Source organism: Pygocentrus nattereri, chromosome 8 (assembly GCF_015220715.1).
Source record: "Pygocentrus nattereri isolate fPygNat1 chromosome 8, fPygNat1.pri, whole genome shotgun sequence".
Classification (NCBI taxonomy): Eukaryota; Metazoa; Chordata; class Actinopteri; order Characiformes; family Serrasalmidae; genus Pygocentrus; species Pygocentrus nattereri.
In genome coordinates, this window is record NC_051218.1 from 10,261,541 (window position 1) to 10,289,145 (window position 27,605).

Genomic DNA, 27,605 nt, shown 5'->3' on the forward strand with positions numbered 1-27,605 from the left:
TCTCTCTCTCTCTCTCTTTCTCTCTCTCTCTCTACACCGGCACACGTGTGTGTGTATGTGTGTGTGTGTGTGTTTGTTCCATCCGCTACTCAAAACATTGCCGTCTGTGCTGCACACAGACACAGAGTCCAGCCCCCCCGAGGATGACAAATCACCAGCCTTCTTCCAGACACTCAGTGTGAGCTGGTTGGATGAGCAGAGCTGTCAGTCAGTGGAGAGATCTGAGTAAGAAATTAAAAAAGAGACCTGCCTCTCTTTTGCTCCACCACATTCCTCTCTCAATGACTCTCAGGCTGGTCCTGGTTGTGTCTGATCTGTGCTCTGTGTGTGCTGCCCTGGTGGAGTTGGAGTAGTGGCTGTAAAGGCTGGTGTATGTTGAGGTTGCTGTGTGTTGTTATTGTTATTGAGTGCGTCCTATTGTGCAACAGTGACGTAAACAGGGCTGTGACCTGTCAATCAGGGCTTTCTGTGGGGAATTTGGTGAAATTACACATACAGTCATATGTAAAAGTTTGAACACCTGGTCACATTACATGTTTGCTGATTTACTTCCTCCACAGGGAACAAATGTAAACATGGCATTTTCTGCTAATTTTGGTGCACAATTCCTATTTATTTGCATATTGGAAAAATAATACCTAAAACATAAAATGTGACTTAACTTTAGAACTTTTTCTAAAGCCCCCCCCCCCCCCCAACATGTTCAGTTCATCAGAAAATAAACAGTAAGTGTGCATTACAACTCATAGACATCTTCTCTGTAGAGGATGTGTATTTACCTGACAAAAGGTCATTTGATCAGGAGTACCCAAACTTTTGCATATGACTGTATAATTTATATTGAACCAGTCCAGCCCCACAAATGACATTACAGAACCTCCTGTGGTAAAATTAGTATCTCTGATGGTGCTTTACTTTCATTGTGGTTACTGAATAGTTCCTGGATAATAAGCCTTAAGATTGTTAACTGAATGATAAGCCTGCAGTTTAAGAAATTAAAATCATTCCAAGTTAGAAGTCATAACATTTTCTTTGGCATATTTCTTACTGAAACATGTTGTTAAGGGCATTTTGCTTGACGTTAGGTGGTGGAGGGAGATGGTGATGGTAAAGCAGACAATTTAGAGATGGGCAAAAATATTGACACTTCCATCAAGAATTACAGGAAAAGAGGAATTTGTCTTTTAAATATGATGAAGAGTTGAGCTTCATATAACCATGAGCAGGAACTAACAAATAAGAAGGTCCGTTTGATTTCAGGTTGACTTTAACCATGTAGCCATTACACTTTCTTGAAATGCAAATTGAGTTAAAAAGTATTGCACTGTTAAAAAAAAACAACGTCCAGTAATGTAAAGACTATTATTTGCAGTGCGGAACCTTCTAGGCTTCAGAGAATGCCTAGTAATTTCTGTGAAATAAAAAAAATAATTGTTGATTATTTTATTATATCGTTATTTAATATAATCATCATGTTTGTTGTACTTCAACTTTGCAAGTATTGTAGAAAAACTTTAATTGTTAAGTTCTGATGGAAAACAAAAGTGTTCAGATCTTCAAACGCCCAACGGAAATTTGTCCAATCAGGATTTTCTCCTCTGTTGGTATCTAAATCAATGCAGCCAAGTGAGCTGCTCCATTGTTTAAGACTTCAGGAGCTGATCAGAAGTCCTTCTGGAAGTTCTAGATAAGTTACTGACCATAAATATGAGCAGAACACATTTAAAAATGATTGTTCATTAAGGGTTCTTTAGCAAAGAAAATGGTTCTATATAGAACCATGAAGACTCAAAGAACTTTGCAAGAGTAAAGGGTTCTTTACATGGTTAACTTGTTATTCACATTGATGTAGACTGTGCTATAGATGGTTCTATATTGAACCTTTTTGAAAAGGGTTCTATATATCACCAAAAAGGGTTCTTCTGTTATGATGTCAAGCTCGTAGTCACAGAAGAACCCTTTTCAGAAAGGTTCTACATAGAACCATATACAACATGTTATGCATTAATCTGAAGAACAATTGGACAATGCAAACTTTAATCAAGCAAAGAGTTCATGGTTCTATAGAGAACTATTTCTTTACTAAAGAACCCTTTAAGAACCACCTTTTTGAAGTGTGTAGGGAGACATCACAACGATTTGAATGTAGGAGGAGCGAGAGTTGTGCCTCTTTGCTACTTACAAGGTAAATATATGTTAACGTAAAGCTTCAAATGTCCATATGTAATGTGGAACAATCAAGCATGTTCATGTGCATCAGGGTTAGCTTAGCACTGACATACTATTAGAAATCTTAGCAGCAATTACTATCACAGGATAGGTGTATTTTTTCTTGGTTTTTGAAGTTTTGATGTTTATGGCCCAAATTTAAGGTCCAGCTGTAATAGATATGGTGCCCCACTCTAAATGATACATGATGAATTATGCTTAATATGACTAGGGGCATAAAAAGGGATCAGTTTACATCTGAAGTTGGCTTTAACCATCCTGCTAATACCACTTACCACTTCCATAATATATAGTAATCTAATGATTACCCCTCTCTCTCTCTCTCTCTCTCTCTCTCTCTCTCTCTCTCTCTCTCTGTCTCTCTGTCTCTCTTTTTCTCTCTCATACACTTGCAGTTTTCTCCTTTCACTGTAATTCTGTGGTCTGAATCAGAATGCATTCTCTGGCCTTTCCATTTGTAACACTTGTGATAAACACCAGCAATATCGAAGCCTGTAAAACTAATGAAGGACACAAATCACACTGAGCGCATATGTGTGTGCTGCTGCAGAGGAGGAAGATTCACAGCCAGTGATGGAGATGGAGCGGTGGAGCTCACTGAATTATTCGCTCTGTATAGATTCTGAAAAGGTGCCAGAAGATCGCAGTAGAGGAGAGGATGTCAGAACAGAATCTACTGTCTAATTGAAAGAGGTTTTACCAGAGCGCTTCACTGTGAGAATCAGAGACGTGTGGTCCACAGCAAGTTTTTCCCCACTTTTATTTATTAGCAACTTTTAGATCTTCAAGTAAATATTTATAGAACTTTTAAAAGTGAATTAAAGGAAAAAGTCTCAGATGCAGTTTTTCTTTTTGGCTCTCTGTGAAGTCGGTTTTTAAAATAATGAATCGTTTGGCCGATGTATTTGATCAGAATGTAGAATTTGCATTCTTGGCTTCCCAGTCTTGGCCTGTCTGTTATTTTGGACGCATTGTAAATTCTTCATGTAATTTGTTTATTTATGTGTTTTTGCAGGTCCCCCAAGAACCCAAAACAGAAGATCATCAAGCGAGTTATTGCTCTCGAGGGAGACTTTATCAAGTAAGTTTACTCATTTTACTAATATTGTTTTAATAAATTTAACTGTTGAGTATTTGAGTTTCCTCATTATGTTAATGCTATTGTTGAAGAGGAAGTCTTTAGATTTTTACATTTTTTTCTGCATAGTTAAATCACCAGAATGTGAACGCCATTCAGATTAGTTTAATTTGAAATGCTCTTTTCTAAGGAAAACAAAGGCAGGATTGTTCACAGTGGTGGTGATAGGAACCAGAAAGTCTGAAGCACCCTCACAGAGTGATTACATGGAAAAAAAATGCTACAAATATGTTGCCAGATGCCTGGGACATTGTTTTACAATAATGGAGAACACCAATTCTGAGAAGTGCCAATTCTTTTTTTAAAACAGACACCTACGTGATATGGGGGGTCGGGGGGAGGGAGAACCATCCTACTTACCCAGAGAGATTATGCTCTCATTGCTGTGGATCCCGTTTGCGGTCTCACCACAACAGGGCCAATGCTGTGCCACCCAGGATCTCCCTAAATTGTATTTTTACCATACATTCATGGAGGAGATGAACGAGTAGAGAGTTAAAAAGCAAAATAGTCTGCTATTTGTTTTGTATTTTTACCACTATTTTACCACTGATTTACTGTTATTTTAGCGTATATGTGTAGGCTCACTGGCCATTTTGGATAGTAAATAAAAGTTATATTTGTGTTGTAAACATTACTATCTTTGGTTCCTATGACCAGTTCAAGCTGCTAATTTCTCTAGAATGCACCATTCATATCAAACCTCTCAACATGACGTTTACATCTGAGCAACTGAATTATGCAGACATTCTGAAAAATACCCCTTTAAATTCCAAGATGTGATGTCCTAGAACAGGCATGTCAGACTCAACTAATGGCATCAAATCATATTAAAAAATCTCATTAAACCTGTGGGCCAGAGAAAAAGTTCATTTTTAATGAATGCCGTTCTATAACCCAAACTGACCGGTGTTTATTCATTTGTAGTAGACCTTAAAAAATCACTTGGATACTTGAAATATTCAAAATGGAAACGTCCCCAGGTGCTCAGTCTTTTATATCTAACTATTTGCTTGACATAGACCCCTGGCATCCTTTCTTTGCTGCACGTTTATTAAGACTTGGGCTCAAGTTCTGAGCTGCAGAGCTAATATTAAGTGTTTATATTTGTTAAACTACATCTGAAATACATTTCGGTGATATGTACATGCAGAATAGTGTGGAGTTGTAATCGCACAGAGTTTGGAGCACAATACGTTGCAATGCATGCTGAGGACTGTAGTGCAGCACATTGTGAAACGGGCTACTATTAATAGAAAATTAAGATAGTTTTGCGGGCTGGATAGAATTGTGTGGTGGCCTGATGTGGCCTGCAGACCTGGTGTTTGACACATGGGTCCTAGGATATGCCTGCTGAAGGTGTAATATAGGCCTTGCAGTAGTATACTAAGGACAGTCCAGTCTGTTAAAGAAACTTTGAACTTTTCAATTTTATTATCTTCATGTGTTGGTAGGCAACCTTTAAACATGCTGTTTTATGTCTTTGGTATTACCTCAGCCACTTAACAGAGAAAACCACATAAACCCGTGATCACATATAATAACCCAGTCCTGACATATTCCTCCTGAATGCTGCATGCTCTGAATACAGATTAACGGTGACCTCACTCATTAAATTTCCCATGGTCGTCTGTGTCACATCTCAAGGTGATCTTTGAATCCACTGCTGAAATGCCAGCCCTGATGGCTCTGTGAAATTGATTACCTTCGTGATGGTTATGAGATACATAACAGTGTTTTGCTGAAATGGCTGTTAGTTTTTTTCAAATCTGTCCAACGATGGTGGACAGCAGCGTTTTAACGACTCCTCAGACCCCATCAATTGACAGCAGTGCCATTTAGTAAAGGTGCGGTCTTTTCAGAGTGATGTCTGTGGACGACATTAGTAGAAGGTTGCGTAACACTTTATTTTAGGCCACCGTAATTACACACTAAGCCATGAAAAGTCAATAACGGTAAACTGAGGGTGGTTTAGTGCCCCGTTAAATGTTATATAAAATCATTACATATTTTCAAAACACATTTTATTTGTGGGTTATAAATCTTTGGCTTGTAAACTTTGTCTGGGCACTAATAGTGATGAGCTTGTTTTGACCCTAATAACTCGATGCCTGAGGAGTTTTGGAGTGCATGAATTTGACATATTGAGGCCTAATTAGCCCAGTAGTGGTGCTGTCAGTGACTACAGATGAGGGCGAGAATATTCACTGTTAGGCATGGCTTCAGGCACTTCTTATACCATTCTTAATGGCACTGGTACAGAATACCACAGCAATCTAATTGTTGCTGTTCACAAGTTGTTCACAGAGGAGCCAACCTTAAAGCCATCTGCAGAAAAGAGCAGAAAGGATGTAATATGATGGCAGTGAAAGAGCACTGTAGTTGTGTCATGTTTCTGTTTGCTTGTGGGCCACACAGCAGTAAATCTGAATCATGTCTTTTAATGCAGCTCTCTCTCTTTTCCTGCTCATGCTAGAAGCCTCTCAGCCCCTGACCAATTACATACGAGCCCTCCCAGTGCTCCACTACAGATATGAGACATTGGTGCCTCTCAGATTCATTTGGAAAAACAAAGATTGCCCTCTGTGTGTGGGCATTAATTATTGGTCTAAAATTAAAGTCGGAGCTCATGGCAAGCAGGATATTGCGTTTTTGGTCCTATATCATGTCAGTCCTTTAAGGGGAATTGAGAAAACTGAATGAACACGCTTCAGTTTCGCTATGCTGTATATCAAAATTTTTAAAATAAGGTATTGCTTTGTTTGATAGTGCGTTCTGATGTCCATCTCATCTGTTTGCTACTGGATCTACAACTTCTTGTCTAACAGGAAACAGTATGTTAGGGTCTGTGACCACATTTCAGACCCTCTCTGCCTCAGCACTGGAACTCCACAGGGGTGTGTGCTCACTCCTCTGCTCTACTCTCTCCACACCAATGACTGCACTTCTGACAGTGGCTCTGTAAAACATATTAAGTTTGTGGATGACACTACCTCGGTCACTCTCATCTCAAACAATGATGAGTCCATGCCACGTACCAGGAGGAAGTAATGCAGGTGGGGTCATGGTGTGCAGCTCGCAACCTGGAGCTGGACAGATGAACTTTGGAGATGTTCAATGATTTCAGAAAGAAACCAATTCCACTCAGCAGAGCAGACTGGGCAACACCATTCAGCAGGATCTCAAATGGGACAGACGAGCACTGCAGTTATGATGAAGAACCCAGCTGCCTTAAGCACTACTTCTTCAGTTCTACTCTGCCGTAACACTAGGTTTTGTGTCTTCGCACACCAAGCGGTATGATATGCGGAGAATCCCCTCAGCTGTCAGCTGTCCAACCTCGAAGACCTTTATTCATCTAGGATGAGGGAGAGGGCAGGTTTGAGCTGACCCCCCTCCTCACACCCAGGACACTCTCTCTTTCGGCAGTCTCCATGTTAGCGAGACAAGAGTGAGAGCTCCTCCACAGCTTCTTTCCTCACACCCTGGTCACTCTCCTGACCTTTCCTACTTCTACACAAGGGGCATTTTCTCAGGAGCTTCAAACTGATCTTGCACTTGATTACAGACATTGTAATGCACATAATAAACTGCCCATCCCATGTCCTTCCCTCCAATGTAGTCAGTGCACATGTGCAGTTTACCTTGTTGCAATATACATGTTTTGTAAATTTGTAAATATGTTTCTTAGTTATCTTAGCTGTACATACTATATATATATATATATATATATATATATATATATATATATATATACACACACTGCTCAAAAAAACAAAGGGAACACTTAAACAACACAATATAACTCCAAGTAAATCAAACTTCTGTGAAATCAAACTGTCCACTTAGGAAGCAACACTGAATTTGTGAATCAGTTTCACTGCTGTTGTGCAAATGGAACAGACAACAGGTGGAAATTATTGCCGATTAGCAAGACGCACTCAATAAATGAGTGGTTCTGCAGATGGGGGCCACAGACCACTTCTCAGTACCTTTCTGCTTTCTGGCTGATGTTTTGGTCAGTTTTGAATGTTGGTGGTGCTTTCACACTCGTGGTAGCATGAGACGGACTACAAGTGGCTCAGGTAGTGCAGCTCATCCAGGATGGCACATCAATGCGAGCTGTGGCAAGAAGGTTTGCTGTGTCTGTCAGTATAGTGTCCAGAGGCTGGAGGCGTTACCGGGAGACAGGCCAGTACACCAGGAGACGTAGAGGAGGCCGTAAGAGGGCAACCACCCAGCAGCAGGACCGCTACCTACGCCTTTGTGCAAGGAGGAACAGGAGGAGCACTGCCAGAGCCCTGCAAAATGACCTCCAGCAGGCCACAAATGTGCATGTGTCTGCACAAACGGTTAGAAACCGACTCCGTGAGGATGGTATGAGGGCCCGACGTCCACAGATGGGGGTTGTGCTCACAGCCCAACGCCGTGCAGGACGCTTGGCATTTGCCAGAGAACACCAGGATTGGCAAATTCGCCACTCGTGCCCTGTGCTCTTCACAGATGAAAGCAGGTTCACACTGAGCACATGTGACAGACGTGACAGAGTCTGCAGACGCCATGGAGAGCGATCTGCTGCCTGCAACATCCTTCAGCATGACTGGTTTGGCAGTGGGTCAGTAATGGTGTGGGGTGGCATTTCTTTGTAGGGCCGCACAGCCCTCCATGTGCTCGCCAGAGGTAGCCTGACTGCCATTAGGTACCGAGACAAGATCCTCAAACCCCTTGTGAGACCATATGCTGGTGTGGTTGGCTCTGGGTTCCTCCTAATGCAGGACAATGCTAGACCTCATGTGGCTGGAGTGTGTCAGCAGTTCCTGCAAGATGAAGGCATTGAAGCTATGGACTGGCCTGCCCGTTCCCCATACCTGAATCCGATTGAGCACATCTGGGACATCATGTCTTGCTCCATCCACCAACACCATGTTGCACCACAGACTGTCCAGGAGTTGGCAGATGCTTTAGTCCAGGTCTGGGAGGAGATCTCTCAGGAGACCATCTGCCACCTCATCAGGAGCATGCCCAGGCGTTGTAGGGAGGTCATACAGGCACGTGGAGACCACACACAATTCTGAGCCTCATTTTGACTTGTTTTAAGGACATTACATCAAAGTTGGATCAGCCTGTCGTGTGTTTTTCCACTTTAATTTTGTGTGTGACTCCAAATCCAGGCCTCCATTGGTTAATAAATTTGATTTCCATTGATGATTTTTGTGTGATTTTGTTGTCAGCACATTCAACTTTGTACAGAACAAAGTATTCAATGAGAATATTTCATTCATTCAGATCTAGGATGTGTTATTTGAGTGTTCCCTTTATTTTTTTGAACAGTATATATATACACCTGCACAAACATGTCAAACTGTCAAATTACATGGTTTGTTGATTTTCTAAGTGGAAAAATAACAACACCTTTAGGTATTTAGGTATTACTGACTAGTGATCATAAATAGTTATAAACCTAAGACTTTTACACTTTACTCTTTATATTTCATATTATTTTGGTACATGATCTGTCTGCTGTGCTCATGTGCTCTGGGAGAATGTTCTGGCTGGCAATACACCACAACTCATAAACCTGAGTAATGTGGAGATGTCCAAGTTTAGCACTTGTATTTATAACTTCCTTGTGGTAACCTCAAACCTTTCACAAGTGACAAAAGCCATGCGACTGCGCCGTAACTAATCCGGGTGCTTATTTTGGTTCTAATTCAAGTGCATTTAAAAGGAAATTCAATAATTCAGATGCAAATTCATCGATTGATTCAGTGTTTGAATGTGAAACTGAAAACTTACCAACTCGTATTTCTTTGTAATGGTGGTTATAGGAACCAGAGGTTTTAATGGCTACGATATATATATTTTTACAAATACATATAAATATACAATATATATTTTTGATTTACTATCCAAAATGACCAATAAATCACAATGTGTCTGAGCTGTTATATGTAATGTTGATAATGGTGGCAGATCTGAAAAAATGTTTTTTTTGGGGGGGGCACTATTTTGCATTAGAACACCCTACATGTACCTGCCATGAAAAAAATACATTTTTAGGCCAAAACCTTCTCAAAACCATCATAAAACAATGCCTCAGGTATCAGGCAGCATATTTGTGAGGGAGGCATTAAATTCCTCAGACGTCTGATTCCTATCATGTTCACCGTGAACAGTTTGAGTTCCATAACCATTTAATTATACAGCAATTTCAAAACATCAGAGGTTTTTAACTCCAGCTTGTTTGGATGTTTTCAGGACTCTGGGCTATAAAAACCGTTACGTAAGGGTTCCAGACGGACACCTGTGGATCGAGGGCGATCATCACGGCCACAGCTTCGACAGCAATACATTTGGACCGGTAAATCGTTCTTTTCTTATATTGTATTTTTGCCTCAGCTGACCATGGAAAGCACATTGTAGTAAGAATGCTGCAGTGTGGAATACAATTCTGTATTTTTCTTTGATAGAACACAAACGTCCCGCACAAAAACAGCACTTTCAGTCAGCAATTGCTGAAGCACAATCACTTCATCTCCTTGCGCTACCTCTACAGACAGACACAGCTCCAGGAAAAAAAAGTGTATGAAAAATTTAGGGAACACAGAAAAGTGCTGCTTCCTGAGGCCATTGTTTACAGCTATGCTCCGCTATGCTCCGCTGCCCTCCGAGACCATTCCGTGATACGGAGATGTGAGAGGCCATTTTGAAACAGCTCTTTGCTTTAGAGCCCCTTAAATGCATTATTGAGAAGAACAGTGTTTCTTTATCACTCTGCCCTCTTATCGTCTGTCTGCTTAAAGCATGATGTAACCGGTTCCTGTATCAGTTGGTGGGAAACCTTTTAGATATCACTCTGCTTGTATAGAAGGGCATCTTTTAGTTAACTGCCAGTAAAAATGAGCTTTAAAAGACATGTTTTCTGCATTCCAGCATTTTTCAGTTTTGTCCTTGGTCGGGCCTCCAACCCCCTCCAACCCCCCCCTCCCATTTCCATAGCCTGAGGCTTAGTGAGGCTGTGGTATTTGTCCTCTGGCACATTTTTTAAATGATGGTTCTTGTCTGGAAGAAAATGAATAAGTTTCTCACTGAAGTGAACACTTGCAGGGTCTCTTTTATTATTGTTACACGTCCGTTTCCCAGAATGCTGGCCGCGCTCCCCTGGGAACAGGCTGCAGCGTACTGTGGTGTGTAAGATATATTTGCCAAAACACTGTCAGGTCATATATCACTAAAGAAATATTCCTGTTGGACGTTTCAGGCAGTGGGTTTTTCCTGTTTTACTGTAGAGAGCACTTTTACCTTGACTTGATGCATTATGGGGTTGGTGGAGGTGTGGAGGTCTGGGAGTTGAGGGACAGGGGAGGTAATTTGTTTTTCTTCAGTATGTAGTTAAAAAAAAATCTAACAAGCATGTGAGCGATTTAAACCTCTGCTCTTACATACTGGCCTTCACACTATGCTGTTTGTATGTTGTTGACAATTTAACCATTGTCAAAGTTGCAAAATGTACTGTTCACTCCCCACAGTTCCTATATTTACACTAAGCTGCAAAAACAGTTTGTTTTAAATACACTGTTTTTGTTATGTCACAAAACCAACCAATTTATATATAGCCACCTGTTCAGCCTACAGCAGTTTAGCTCCGTCACAGTACACAATAGCCAATCAGAACAGGGCTCATTTACATATATCAGTGTTAAAGGTGCAATAACAAAAACAGTCTTGCTTAATTCTAATCTAAGGCATATAAAGATCTGCAGAAATAATAATGCTCTGTTCTGCTGTTCTGGATGTACTGGAGCTTTATTCGTCCTCTGATCCTCACCAGCCTGGCCAGGTATTTGAAAAATCCTAAATGGGCCTATTCTGAGAGCAGTAAGCTCTACAAGCTCTGGCCTTCAGCACTTCCGCAAACGCTTTCACCCTCTCACTCAGCTGAAAGATAGATTACTTTATATTGAATGGCTGAAAGAACATGTGCTCTGGTTGATCCTTGCAGCTAAAGAACATAAATAAATGTGTGATTCACTTCACAGAGGGTGGAAATTGAAAGTGCGTCTCATCTCGGAGCAGTAAGAGACATGATGATGATGTCATACTTTCTTCTTCCTTCCCACAGACAAGAAAGGACATCGTTCAAAATATCTCAGTGCTGATACTGATACCAATTGATACCAATACGTTAGACCTCCAGCCGTCTAGGTTTACTGTAGTGTGTTTATGACGTGTGAATTTACACAACAGCAGTCTAGATTTAGGGAAGAACATGCTTATTGTGCTGAAGGACACTGATCAGGCTTATTGTTCTTGATAAAAACTATCACTAAAATTAGCAGTGAAACATGTACTTGTTAATTGTAATAAAAACAAAAAGAAAGGTTTTCAGAAACATAAAAACTACTAAGTCGTCAAGTTTTAAGTGGTATCAAACTTGTAGCCGAGACGTTCTTGCTGTGAGCAATGGTTATAAATCACTTGTCCCTCATCCAAACCCTGTTGCTCATTGAAACTCTGAGATGGCTCCACACGGCCAACACTTCCAGTGTTGTGCATTTGCTGCTCAAACTGAATGCATCTGTGCTGACCAGTGCAGCAGAGTGCACAAATAAATGGAACAAATAAATTTTTTTATTACCATTAGAAATGTATAAAGTCTGAGAATTGTTGACACTTTTTGTCCACTCAAGTGCTATTTTTGATTATTTTCATTTTCAGTTCATCCCCACTGAATGGTCAGCCTTACCCGTGTAAGGGTTAATATAGTTGTAGTTATTATAGTTACTATAGTATTAATATGCAGTGGATGCCCTTCAATTTCAGCCACCAAAAAAAGTTAATTATAAAAAAGTTTGTCATAAAGAAAGTATTTGCCAGCTTTGAAGTCAAGTTGACGTAGCAGCTAAGTTTCTGACGTTAGGTTGTGTTATGACCTCTATATGTATCAGTTGTTGTGATAAGCTTGTGTTACCAATTTTTCTGTTGAAGCAATTTGTTCACTACATTAAGTATTGAATTTCAATACCCAGCTCTATTTATAAACAGATGGAAAACAGATATGTTATAGAGGGTTGTCTTTAATAAATTTATGTAAATCTTTTTTTTTTTTTCCTTTGGACTATTAGTTTCTTCAGTGAAATGATTCATTACTATTTTGCTGGTAGAAGGCCATTAACCAGGACTGACTGCCTTTTCACAGGTCTCTCTTGGGCTCCTCCATGGCAGAGCGTCTCACATCATCTGGCCCCCAAACCGGTGGCAGAAGATCAAACCGTCTGTTCCTCCTGACCGCAGACCTCTGCTCAGCTGGGGAGGATCAACAGAAGATGAGGACGACGATGATGATGATGATGAATAAAAATGACCTTTTCAGATTACCACACAGCCACATTACCCTCATCTACAGATCAGCTGTGGACTGGACTGTAACATGTATGAGCTGGTTGAAAGGCCAAATCAGTGTTGAAGAGAAGCTTTTTTTGTAGAACCATTAAATCTGACAGTTTTAGTTTGATCTAACAGTCCTGTATTTAGTTCTGTTTATAGAACTATGAATTAAAAGGGGTTTATGGCCATTGAACGAATACATATAAGCCTTTTAAAAACTGCTGGGCCATGTTTCAGTTATCTTCTGTTGTGTTACTACAAAAAAATAAATAATGTGGATGCAGTAATTTTTCCAGATAACTCTTAGAATAATGTCTTTCTTTTTCAGGCCATCAGAAGTAACTTGTCGTATACACTTAATCGTGTGATTGACAAGTTAATTTGTCAATTATAGAACAAACATTAGGACTCCACCGATCGGAAATCATGTCAGAAAAGGCTTTTTCTTTCAAGTAAAAGAAAAAAAACAACACAGAAGTCCATATTTCCTTAAAGGCCAAATTTAAAACTGTACAAACATTTCATAACATACCTTACCAAAGGAATCTGTGTGTTGTACCTATTTAATGAATGCCACTTCATATTCACCTGCGATGTACCTTGAGGAAAAGGTTGTCATATGCATAAAACAGAGTCAGCGGTCAATTTTGTGATTGATCTTTTGCTGCCTGTGACAGATCGTCCTTAAAAAGCATAGCTATGAATTAAGCTTGCACTACAGCTGGCTCCTGGGGGAGCACACTCGACATGGTTCTAAACTCAATAGGCCTTAATGTGAGTGGGCACAGGTCAATACAGATCTCTGTGCTGGCCTGTGATAAGTTCAGTGGCTGTCAAGCATATATTGGCACTGATTTCCTCAGGGAATGGGAAGGAATGTTCTTGGAGGACATGAACTCCTAACAAGTCATAGTGGATCTTGAGTCTCATGTTCACCCAAAAAATCTAATTTACACAATTTCCCCCAAATGGAGTCAAGTTTGCTTCTTTAGTTCTGCATAATGGCTATAAGGTTAATGTAGCTAACAAGTAAAGGAAACCTGTACCCACCACATAGCATCAGCAAACCTCACTGAGTTGAGAGTTGAACTTGCTTATGTGGTTGATACTGTGCAATATTAAAGTAATAGAACATAAGAGGGAGTGTGTTATTGTGAGTAGTGTCATGATAATGCATGACCTCAGGTGTTCTATTGCTTTTATACATCAGTTCAGTGAAATAAAGCGCTGAATTTTGCAGCAGAAATGCTTTAATATTCACAATTCCTTCAGTTACAAAAGTAGTAGCCTTTTGCATTACAGATAGAGCCATAAAGATGTTACAACAGAGCCAGTTTAATGGGAGCCTGGCTACTTCCTATTTCTCCCACAATATTAAAAACATGACTGCTCAAGGGTGCCCACGAGACAGTCCTCAAAGAATCGGGTTAAATGGAGCTAAACAGCTAAATACAAAAAATTCTTACTATTTGTCCAGGACACTTTTTCATATTTGAAAATTAGAAAAGTATTTAATTAAATAAAATCTAGAAACTTGTCATTTTCTTCACATTTTCTGCAGCAACGTTTCCAAACGTGGTTCTCAGGGCCTTCCAGATTGTCCACATTTTTGTTTCAACCTAACTCGCAACACACAGGGTTGAAGGAAAAATGTGAACTGTCTGGGGGCCTGAGGAACGGGTTGGGCAACGCAAACAGGTTTTGGGCAGTAGGACAGTAGCATTACTGCTACTGAGTATTGATTGGCAAACTGATTAGCTCATTGGCTGAGTGCAGTAATTAATGCTCACGGACATCATGAACATCCATAAGACATTGTTAGAAACTCCTGTAACGGTTTTAGATTGAGTTGAAATATATGCTGTTCAGCGTTGAGAAATGTGTGCATTTACAAACTTATGATATTGTACGTTGCGTCGTAGCCCATTTATTTTTCACTCACTCGGGAAATCCCTTTTGCATATTTCAAAACTAGAAGACATTACTGAGTGGTAGTCCTCCTTGAAATTCTCTGGTCACAATATCAGGTTCAGCTCCACTTTTTCAATGCTTGCCTGATTAACTCAAATGTCATTTTGTTTGTTAGTCTGTAAAGCTTTTCATACATCACTCTGTTTGCGGAACTGTACTGTGTTCATTTCTGGCTAATTCAGCTGCTGAGCGAAATGCTTGTTTAGGATCAATGCAGGTTCAGAATTTGATGTAGATCTGCTGTCACACTCTTCTTCAGAATCAGACCAAACATGCTGCAAGTCAGCTATTATCTTATAAGTTATCTAATGTGTCCATTTTCTGATTTGTTGAGGCTACTCTCTTTAAAAAAAAGATGGTTCTTGAAAGGTTCTTTTGTAAAGGGGTAATGGTTCTATTGGAAACATTACTTCTATATAGAACTATTTCATGCTTAAATGTTTCTTTGCATGGTGAAATGGCTCATAACAATGGAAGATTCCTTTTTTCTTGCTATATAGAACCATTTCTGAGTGAAATGGTTCTATATAAAACTCACGGTTCTAAATCGAACCATTCCCTTTACTAAAGAACCCTTGAAGAACCATCTTTTTTAAGAAAGAAAAGTGGAAACATAGTCACTGCTAGCTGTAGCATAAAGCTAGCAGTCAGCGCTCGTTGGAATGATAGTTATTTTGCAAAAACTGCACTACTATCACAAATATCTTTTATGGGTATTTAACCTATATGACTGAGAATGAACTGCTGTGTAAGTGCGTGTATTTGAGGTAATTTAACAGTTGAGGCAAGTGTGTAATGTTTGCCTGCAGTTAGCACGAAGCTAATTGGTGAGGTAAATCTTCTTTAGCTATATTAGCCTCAGGCTAGCTCTAGAGCAAACCTACAGAAGCAAACTTCAGACTCCCAACATGTCCTGGCAGACTACATTTGGAAAAAATGGGAAAATATGTAAATGTCATTCCAAACAGGGATATGAATCAGCTACTGTTTGGCAGGATGGTGGAATTTACTAGTACTTACAGTTTAGACTTTTTTTTTTAACATGTCTTCTTGAGCAGATGACAAAGCATGAATATTTTTTACATTTCTTCTCCGCCAGTGCGCAGAGCACAACCTTGTCAAACAGCTTTTTAGTATACAAAAGCAACTCTTCATAGGGGAAACAATCTCTTATTGAACATGACAACCGTATTACCTCTACCGCTGAAGAAATTGAATCCCAAATTGAATTTACTTAAAAGAGCCAAGCAGATAGTTGCACTCAGTGCTGGGTGCGCATGGAAGTGGAACTGTGTGTCAGCTGTGTCTCATGGACGTGTTCATATTCATGGGAGTACACATTCAGCAGCTCAGAGCTGAGCAGGTCCATTACGTCTAAACCAAACAGCCACAGGGATGTTCAGTTAAATAAAGACGGACATGTAGTTTGTGCCGGTTTCGTAGCGGCTGGAAATAAATGTTTATAGCTTCAGACACAGGCAGCGCAGAGAGAGCTGCTCAATGGGTGGCTCTGTACAAGCAACCCAATGTGTTTACAAAGCGTTCAGTTTACTTATTGACTTATCTTCTCCTTCATTGCTAGCTTAGCATAAGCATACCTTAAAGTAATCGAGATGGAAAAATACCACTGGGGACAAAAAGTCCTGGACAAAGTGTTTCCAAATGAAAGGATGAACAGTCAATTCTCTATAAACAGAGCAATGCAGACTTGATGGTTAAAAAAGGAAACTTGCTACTTAACTCCTGCTTCAAATCTAAGACACATGACCCAAAAGGCTGTGATGCTAACTGAAAATAAATTATACGTAATTCTTAAATTCCATAGGCATCTTATTGAGAATACTTTCCGTCTGTTTATCTTCTTTCATTACTGTGCTCCAGCAAACACTCTCAGTATACTAGCTACTCTAAATTATGTCATTGTACAATGATCCATGTGTTTAGTTTTAGGGACATTTCTCATAATATAGTCCACATATAATGCACATGAAATATTAATAAGTAGCTTTAGTGCATGACCAATATGCGTGTCCCAACCGATGTACTGGATGGACAAGGGGCACCTGCCTTTGACCCACTATGTCAAGTGGGATGTATTAAATGGTAATTTATGCATGCCTTAACCCCTACATGATCGCCATGCACAATGCAAAGTGCTGCTTTTTTCTGCTACAGGATCAAAACAACAGGACATGTTTCTCCAAGACAGCTGGGCAGGAAGGCCAATAGAAGGAAGGAGCAATTTAAAAACCCAATGTCAGCATTGACAAAGCCATTGGGTTTTACTGAAAATGTTTCAGCACTGACAAAGCCATTGGGTTTTACTGAAAATGTTTCAGCACTGACAAAGCCATTGGGTTTTATTGAAAATGTTTCAGCACTGACAAAGCCATTGGGTTTTACTGAAAATGTTTCATCACTGACAAAGGCATTAGGTTTTACTGAGAATGTTTCAGCACTGTCAAAGCCATTAGGTTTTACTGAAAATGTTTCAGCACTGACAAAGCCATTGGGTTTTATTGAAAATGTTTCAGCATTGATAAAGCCATTGGGTTTTACTGAGAATGTTTCAGCACTGTCAAAGCCATTAGGTTTTACTGAAAATGTTTCAGCATTGACAAAGCCATTGGGTTTTACTGAAAATGTTTCAGCACTGACAAAGGCATTAGGTTTTACTGAGAATGTTTCAGCACTGACAAAGCCATTGGGTTTTATTGAAAATGTTTCAGCATTGACAAAGCCATTGGGTTTTACTGAGAATGTTTCAGCACTGTCAAAGCCATTAGGTTTTACTGAAAATGTTTCAGCATTGACAAAGCCATTAGGTTTTACTGAAAATGTTTCAGCACTGACAAAGGCATTAGGTTTTATTGAAAATGTTTCAGCACTGACAAAGCCATTAGGTTTTACTGAAAATGTTTCAGCACTGACAAAGCCATTAGGTTTTACTGAAAATGTTTCAGCACTGACAAAGCCATTGGGTTTTATTGAAAATGTTTCAGCATTGACAAAGCCATTGGGTTTTACTGAAAATGTTTCAGCATTGACAAAGCCATTGGGTTTTACTGAAAATGTTTCATCACTGACAAAGGCATTAGGTTTTATTGAAAATGTTTCAGCACTGACAAAGCCATTAGGTTTTACTGAAAATGTTTCAGCACTGACAAAGCCATTAGGTTTTACTGAAAATGTTTCAGCACTGACAAAGCCATTGGGTTTTATTGAAAATGTTTCAGCATTGACAAAGCCATTGGGTTTTACTGAAAATGTTTCAGCATTGACAAAGCCATTGGGTTTTACTGAAAATGTTTCATCACTGACAAAGGCATTAGGTTTTACTGAAAATGTTTCAGCACTGACAAAGCCATTAGATTTTACTGAAAATGTTTCAGCACTGACAAAGCCATTGGGTTTTACTGAAAATGTTTCAGCACTGACAAAGCCATTAGGTTTTACTGAAAATGTTTCATCACTGACAAAGGCATTAGGTTTTACTGAAAATGTTTCAGCACTGACAAAGGCATTAGGTTTTACTGAAAATGTTTCAGCACTGACAAAGCCATTAGGTTTTACTGAAAATGTTTCAGCACTGACAAAGCCATTGGGTTTTACTGAAAATGTTTCAGCACTGACAAAGCCATTAGGTTTTACTGAAAATGTTTCAGCACTGACAAAGCCATTAGGTTTTACTGAAAATGTTTCAGCACTGACAAAGCCATTGGGTTTTATTGAAAATGTTTCAGCATTGACAAAGCCATTAGATTTTACTGAAAATGTTTCAGCACTGACAAAGCCATTGGGTTTTACTGAAAATGTTTCAGCACTGACAAAGCCATTAGGTTTTACTGAAAATGTTTCAGCACTGACAAAGGCATTAGGTTTTACTGAAAATGTTTCAGCACTGACAAAGCCATTAGATTTTACTGAAAATGTTTCAGCACTGACAAAGCCATTGGGTTTTACTGAAAATGTTTCAGCACTGACAAAGCCATTAGGTTTTACTGAAAATGTTTCATCACTGACAAAGGCATTAGGTTTTACTGAAAATGTTTCAGCACTGACAAAGGCATTAGGTTTTACTGAAAATGTTTCAGCACTGCCAAAGCCATTAGGTTTTACTGAAAATGTTTCAGCACTGACAAAGCCATTGGGTTTTACTGAAAATGTTTCAGCACTGACAAAGCCATTAGGTTTTACTGAAAATGTTTCAGCACTGACAAAGCCATTAGGTTTTACTGAAAATGTTTCAGCACTGACAAAGCCATTGGGTTTTATTGAAAATGTTTCAGCATTGATAAAGCCATTGGGTTTTACTGAGAATGTTTCAGCACTGTCAAAGCCATTAGGTTTTACTGAAAATGTTTCAGCATTGACAAAGCCATTGGGTTTTACTGAAAATGTTTCAGCACTGACAAAGGCATTAGGTTTTACTGAGAATGTTTCAGCACTGACAAAGCCATTGGGTTTTATTGAAAATGTTTCAGCATTGACAAAGCCATTGGGTTTTACTGAGAATGTTTCAGCACTGTCAAAGCCATTAGGTTTTACTGAAAATGTTTCAGCATTGACAAAGCCATTAGGTTTTACTGAAAATGTTTCAGCACTGACAAAGGCATTAGGTTTTATTGAAAATGTTTCAGCACTGACAAAGCCATTAGGTTTTACTGAAAATGTTTCAGCACTGACAAAGCCATTAGGTTTTACTGAAAATGTTTCAGCACTGACAAAGCCATTGGGTTTTACTGAAAATGTTTCATCACTGACAAAGGCATTAGGTTTTACTGAAAATGTTTCAGCACTGACAAAGCCATTAGGTTTTACTGAAAATGTTTCAGCACTGACAAAGCCATTGGGTTTTATTGAAAATGTTTCAGCATTGATAAAGCCATTGGGTTTTACTGAGAATGTTTCAGCACTGTCAAAGCCATTAGGTTTTACTGAAAATGTTTCAGCATTGACAAAGCCATTGGGTTTTACTGAAAATGTTTCAGCACTGACAAAGGCATTAGGTTTTACTGAGAATGTTTCAGCACTGACAAAGCCATTGGGTTTTATTGAAAATGTTTCAGCATTGACAAAGCCATTGGGTTTTACTGAGAATGTTTCAGCACTGTCAAAGCCATTAGGTTTTACTGAAAATGTTTCAGCATTGACAAAGCCATTAGGTTTTACTGAAAATGTTTCAGCACTGACAAAGGCATTAGGTTTTATTGAAAATGTTTCAGCACTGACAAAGCCATTGGGTTTTATTGAAAATGTTTCAGCATTGACAAAGCCATTGGGTTTTACTGAAAATGTTTCAGCATTGACAAAGCCATTGGGTTTTATTGAAAATGTTTCATCACTGACAAAGGCATTAGGTTTTATTGAAAATGTTTCAGCACTGACAAAGCCATTAGGTTTTACTGAAAATGTTTCAGCACTGACAAAGCCATTAGGTTTTACTGAAAATGTTTCAGCACTGACAAAGCCATTGGGTTTTATTGAAAATGTTTCAGCATTGACAAAGCCATTAGATTTTACTGAAAATGTTTCATCACTGACAAAGGCATTAGGTTTTACTGAAAATGTTTCAGCACTGACAAAGCCACTGGGTTTTACTGAAAATGTTTCATCACTGACAAAGGCATTAGGTTTTACTGAAAATGTTTCAGCACTGACAAAGCCATTAGATTTTACTGAAAATGTTTCAGCACTGACAAAGCCATTGGGTTTTACTGAAAATGTTTCAGCACTGACAAAGGCATTAGGTTTTACTGAAAATGTTTCAGCACTGACAAAGCCATTAGGTTTTACTGAAAATGTTTCAGCACTGACAAAGCCATTGGGTTTTATTGAAAATGTTTCAGCATTGACAAAGCCATTGGGTTTTACTGAAAATGTTTCAGCACTGACAAAGCCATTAGGTTTTACTGAAAATGTTTCAGCACTGACAAAGCCATTAGGTTTTACTGAAAATGTTTCAGCACTGACAAAGCCATTGGGTTTTATTGAAAATGTTTCAGCATTGACAAAGCCATTGGGTTTTACTGAAAATGTTTCAGCATTGACAAAGCCATTGGGTTTTACTGAAAATGTTTCATCACTGACAAAGGCATTAGGTTTTACTGAAAATGTTTCAGCACTGACAAAGCCATTAGATTTTACTGAAAATGTTTCAGCACTGACAAAGCCATTGGGTTTTACTGAAAATGTTTCATCACTGACAAAGCCATTAGGTTTTACTGAAAATGTTTCATCACTGACAAAGGCATTAGGTTTTACTGAAAATGTTTCAGCACTGACAAAGCCATTAGGTTTTACTGAAAATGTTTCAGCACTGACAAAGCCATTAGGTTTTACTGAAAATGTTTCAGCACTGACAAAGCCATTGGGTTTTACTGAAAATGTTTCAGCATTGACAAAGCCATTGGGTTTTACTGAAAATGTTTCAGCATTGACAAAGCCATTGGGTTTTACTGAAAATGTTTCAGCACTGACAAAGCCATTAGATTTTACTGAAAATGTTTCAGCACTGACAAAGCCATTAGATTTTACTGAAAATGTTTCAGCACTGACAAAGCCATTGGGTTTTACTGAAAATGTTTCAGCATTGACAAAGCCATTGGGTTTTACTGAAAATGTTTCAGCACTGACAAAGCCATTAGATTTTACTGAAAATGTTTCAGCACTGACAAAGCCATTAGATTTTACTGAAAATGTTTCATCACTGACAAAGCCATTAGATTTTACTGAAAATGTTTCATCACTGACAAAGGCATTAGGTTTTACTGAAAATGTTTCAGCACTGACAAAGCCATTGGGTTTTACTGAAAATGTTTCATCACTGACAAAGGCATTAGGTTTTACTGAAAATTTTTCAGCACTGACAAAGCCATTAGATTTTACTGAAAATGTTTCAGCACTGACAAAGCCATTGGGTTTTACTGAAAATGTTTCAGCACTGACAAAGGCATTAGGTTTTACTGAAAATGTTTCAGCACTGACAAAGCCATTAGGTTTTACTGAAAATGTTTCAGCACTGACAAAGCCATTGGGTTTTACTGAAAATGTTTCAGCACTGACAAAGCCATTAGGTTTTACTGAAAATGTTTCAGCACTGACAAAGCCATTGGGTTTTATTGAAAATGTTTCAGCATTGACAAAGCCATTGGGTTTTACTGAAAATGTTTCAGCACTGACAAAGGCATTAGGTTTTACTGAAAATGTTTCAGCACTGACAAAGGCATTAGGTTTTACTGAAAATGTTTCAGCACTGACAAAGCCATTAGGTTTTACTGAAAATGTTTCAGCACTGACAAAGCCATTGGGTTTTACTGAAAATGTTTCAGCACTGACAAAGGCATTAGGTTTTACTGAAAATGTTTCAGCACTGACAAAGCCATTAGGTTTTACTGAAAATGTTTCAGCACTGACAAAGCCATTGGGTTTTATTGAAAATGTTTCAGCACTGACAAAGCCATTGGGTTTTACTGAAAATGTTTCAGCACTGACAAAGCCATTGGGTTTTACTGAAAATGTTTCAGCACTGACAAAGGCATTGGGTTTTACTGAGAATGTTTCAGCACTGACAAAGGCATTGGGTTTTACTGAGAATGTTTCAGCACTGACAAAGCCATTCGCTTTTACTGAAAATGTTTCAGCACTGACAAAGCCATTCGCTTTTACTGAAAATGTTTCAGCACTGACAAAGCCATTCGCTTTTACTGAAAATGTTTCAGCACTGACAAAGCCATTCGCTTTTACTGAAAATGTTTCAGCACTGACAAAGCCATTCGCTTTTACTGAAAATGTTTCAGCACTGACAAAGCCATTTGCTTTTACTGAAAATGTTTCAGCACTGACAAAGCAATTGGGTTTTACTGAAAATGTTTCAGCACTGACAAAGCCATTGGGTTTTACTGAAAATGTTTCAGCACTGACAAAGCCATTGGGTTTTACTGAAAATGTTTCAGCACTGACAAAGCCATTAGGTTTTACTGAGAATTGTTCACCAGTGGAAAAAGCCAATTTTACTTATATTTTACTTGCTATGTTTCAGAGACTAGTAGCCATTTGGTTGGTCCACTTTTTCACTAGCCCTGTATTTTCTCCTAGCCATGTAAATATGCCCAGGCCCCTCCTTGTGCGTACTCAGGTAGACACAGTGTGCAATTTTGTGGAATTGGGAAGAACCAATTAAAACCCAATTTCTGCACTCAGACTCGAGGGGCAGGATGCAGTTGTGTGGTTTCACTTGATAAGCTGCATGTGGGAAAGTAGCAATGCTATTGGTACCTGGCTCTCCTACAATCATCCCCTCAAGCCCCCAATAACACAAAGAGCTACAACTGGATATTTGCAAAGGGTAATAGGCTAATTCAGCGAATCACTGTGCAATCTGTGTGTGTGTGTGTGTGTGTGTGTGTGTGTGTGTCTGTGTGTCTGTGTGTGTGTGTGTGTGTGTCTCAATTCCTAACACCTTAAGGGTGCCTGAAAACGTTTGCGGTGTATCTTATATTGGAAATAGAGGATTAGATTGTTATCTCAGTGGGAAACACAATGAAAGAATGTTTTGTGTAATACCTTGTTTTCATTTTATTCAAGAACACTGAATGCAATCTGATAGAAAAAAAGATCTGCTTGATTCAATCTGCATCTTACCATGCTGATGTGGAAGTCTTTAATAAATCCAAGAAGACCACTTTTTGGATCATTTCCTTCTAGCAATGTGTATATATATATATATATATATATATATATATATATATATATATATATATATATATATATATATAGCATTTTCTTTTTTAATATATAAAATTGTCTTTTTCAGATCATTCAAATGCATCACACACACACACATACACTTTCTAAGCCGCTTCTCCCTCAGGGTTGCGGGGGGGTGGTGCAGGAGCCTATCCCAGCAGTCATTGGGCAGAAAGCAGGATGCACCCTCAAATGCATCACAATACATTAAAACATTAAACAAAAACAGTTTGGCCATTTTCATATATTATACATGCAGTTATTTATTTTTCTGTAAAGCAGAATTGCTTAGCATGCTGAATCTGTTATTGTAACTGTAGTTTCCAAGAAGAGAGATGATTAATAAAAAGAGACAACTAAACCTGCACTGCTTTGGTTAAATATCGATTGGTCAGAACAGCTGCTCGAACCACGAGATTAACCTTCTCTGTGAGGTGAAAACACAGTGCCATCCAGGGGCGAAACTAAGCTGTTGCATTAAAACTCACACTTAGCCATCTGTGTTCTAGAGTGTACTGTTCTGTATATTGCATATATTCCAAAACCATGTAGGAAAACAAGTCATCCAGCAAGAAAAAGCAGATATAATGGAAAAGAAAAAGAAAGTTAGGCTGATTTACTGAGTTTGTGTTGTACCTATTATTATGTATCGGGCTCTGCTGTGTTTGTACCAACAATATTTCTTTACATAGACTTAAAACTAAGGCAGCATTCATAAAATCCATTTTCTATTATTCTTACAATGTGCCATTATACACTGGAAAAAAATTGCTTGTCTCTAAACTTGTCTGAAATCTTTATCATCCAAGGCCTAGAAGAAGTATGAGCAGTCTACCTCCACTACCATCAGGCCAAGAGGTCCAAGTCAGACAGGCCTCCGGTGTGCCAAACGCACAGCTGGACAGAGCTGGAGCCAGACAGAGGCAGAGAGAAGTACAGAACCTCACTACACTAAATACAGCAATGATTTAAATGTAGCATTTAACTTTTTAAGAATCTGTCTGTTCCTCACTCTCATAACTTCTAGAGGGGTAACAATACACAGTTCTAAGTTTGAGACTCTTTTCAATTTAGATTTTTGATATTTTATGTGTTGTAAATGTCTTGATTTATGTAATACACAGTTTTTGATATAGCACTCTGTCTATATAGCACTCTGTAGTACTAGACTATATAGTACTCTGGTTTAGCTCAGAAAAATCCCATTTTTATTTCAAAATAAGCAAATCTTTGTGCAAAACAGCGTTGTTATAAAATAAAAAACTATGAGCAACATGGAACCAAGAACTACCTCTAAACCCTTACAGTATCCATTTTTTTACAGTATATATTTTTTTTCTTTTCTCCCTGATGTACTCTGCGCCAATGCAACGTAATTTTGTTCTAATGAGCACTGTACGGTGTAAATTTATAATGCATTAATAATTAATAGTACTGGAAAGTAATCTTAATTAATAACTCTGAGTCTAAGGCTAAAGGGGTTAATATGCATTTTTTAAATAATGTTATGGAAAATGTGCAAATTTGGAAAATTTAAATGTTCTTGCCACTAAATTATGTTCTCATTCTGACTGCAAGCTTTTCATTCTTTTCATTCTTCAGCCTGATCTTGATAACCTTTTCGTTCAAGTTCTACATTTCATTCCTGTCATTCTTCTCATTCTGGGAAAACCTTCAAAGAGCATTTTTCGTCTTCATCTTTGAACAGTAGATGATGTGCTGAGAACAGAGAGAGGAACAGTAGATGATGTGCTGAGAAAGGCATGTCTTGGTTTCTCTGAAAGGCCTCTGAATCCAGACGTGCTGTGCCACAGGTAGACAGGCTTAAATGAGCCGAGGACAAGAAGCAGAGCAGACGCAGGCAGCTGATCCCAGAAAGCCTGAGGAGACAGAGGAAGCTGTGCAGACGCCTGAGGGCCCGGGTGACTGATCCCTTCAGCCAGTTGCTCCTGATCCACGGATTCAGCATCCAGCACTATCAGGCTGTATATGGGGCCGTGGTAGAGCCTGAGGCTAGCAGAGCTCCGTGGAGATTTACGCACACACATGGTAAAGACGTCAAACAAAGGCTCTGCCTGGCACTGGACAGACCCACACTCCAAGAAGTGGTTCATGAGCATGGAGGTCCGGGAAACTTTTACTCCATCACGAAAAAAGGTCGTCTGTCCACAGTTTACATCTGACCCTGGAGGTCAAAACGTAGCAGAGGAGAGGATGAAGTTACAGCCTTCTGTAGCTGATAGCAGAGGAGGGTAAAGTTCAGCTGGGCTTCAAAGAGGGAGGGATACAATAATTATTCATTATCGCCCACCCCTAATTTTTTGGTGATATGAAGTCTTGCCCAGAACTTTCATTTCATTTTGGAAAGGAGAAGGATGGATTTCACTGAAAAGCAAAGAAAACGTACCTAAATTTTTTCCTTTTTTCTACAGCAAACGGGTTTTGGGCAGTACAACACTGGCATTACTGCTACTGAGTGCTGATTGGCTGGCAAATGAAGCAACTCATTGACTGTCTGCGCTCACAGATGTCATGGATGTACATGAGGCATCATTTTAAACTCCTATAACTCAAATTTAACCCTTAAAAAGCCCTTAAAATATAACAGCAGTTTTGTGCTATTCAGTGTTCATGAAATGATTGCATTCTTTTACATTAAAATGTTTAAGCATTTATAAATTATGATTTTGTTCAAATGCTCCATCTTAATCCATTCATTTTGGACTCTTTCAGCAGCGCCCTCTAGTGTTTGAGAAGCCCAGAAGACTGTAATTCTGTAATAATTCTCTTCAGCAAGTTCTCTGCAGCAGTTACATTCTGGCACTTCAGGTGGACGGTTTAAGGTGAAACAAGGTCATTTATCTTGTTAACTACCACAACATCAGCATACTAGTAGCTATTTTTTATGCTTGTTATGAAGAAAAGCATCATAATTTATTTACTGTAAAAATTTATCATATTTTTTTAACTGAGAAAATACTCATATTTGTGGGTTTGTTTGGTCGCTCGCGCAGCCATCTTACTGGTGTTTCTTTTTTTCTCATAGCACTCTTTTTAGAGTGTGCCTCTGAAAAACCTCAGTTTGGAGGTCATGTAGCCCCAACACTTACCCCAACCCCTCTAGCTCAACAAATATGGACAGCTGACCAACCTAGGCATGAATGTGCAGGGGCAGGGCTAAGTGGTAGGGGCAAAGAGTGAAATGGGATTGGGCCTTTAATAAAGTTCTTTAGGTTATTTCATAAAATGCTTTTAGAGTAAATCTCTTTTAGAACAGCGTTAAACTGATGGTAGACTCAAAAAGTCTGGAGGAGTATTCTAATCAGGCTGTACCGAGGCTACTGTTCCTTTTGGTTTTTGTGTGTATAAAAATGTAACATGTCAAAACAAAAGAAGCGCAAAGCAAGAACACCAATGATGAACTAACTTAACCTGTAAAAAGACCACAATGTAGAAATACGTCCACATATGCAGTCGTGACTGGCATGTTTCTTTTTTTCTGAATTCATACAAACACTTTCATTTTATAGTAAATTAGTTAGTTAGTTTATATTTATGAACAGAGACCTTCAGATCAATACAGTAAAGGAAAACTTATTTGTGATCCTGAGTTTAAAGCCAGTTTTTATTCAACTTGTAACTATTTTACAAAGTAATCTTCAACTGAAACTTTGCTTGTGTGTAAAAGTGATTTGTGCTTATGATCATTTTAATAGACGTCAGCGTCACTAATTAATGACATTCTATTAAAAGACTGGTTTACCAAGAGAGACACTGGAGGATTTTCACCTGAAATTAGTTCATGAAGCGAGTCTTGTTACAAAAATGATAACAGGACATCAGAGCCATAATTAATCTTTTAGTACTTTTACTTTTGATACTTAAGTACATTTGAAGGTAAATACTTTTGTACTTTTACTCAAGTTGAGGTCTAGAGAGTAAGGACTTCTACTTTTACTGGACTAATATTTTACCTTGGGTATCTTTACTTTAACTCAAGTACATGATTTGTGTACTTCGTCCACCTCTGCATTTAGGACAGCAACAACATTAACAATGCAGACATTGTGGGTTCTGTTCTTATTACCACCACTGTAAAGAGGAAATGCAAGTCCGTTTGTTTCTCTACTGT

General features: G+C 38.7%; 1 protein-coding gene across 1 annotated transcript in view; it reads left to right on the top strand.

Annotated features, from left to right (window-relative positions):
- The window catches only part of immp2l (inner mitochondrial membrane peptidase subunit 2), a 152,946-nt gene extending 139,892 nt beyond the window's left edge, over positions 1-13,054 (top strand). The window contains exons 5-7 of the mRNA XM_017690340.2: positions 3,245-3,310; positions 9,626-9,728; positions 12,567-13,054. Coding sequence (XP_017545829.1) covers positions 3,245-3,310; positions 9,626-9,728; positions 12,567-12,725 — 328 coding nt within the window. The 3' untranslated portion in view covers positions 12,726-13,054. The remainder of the gene's footprint in view (positions 1-3,244; positions 3,311-9,625; positions 9,729-12,566) is intronic.
- The last annotated feature ends 14,551 nt before the right edge of the window (positions 13,055-27,605 follow it).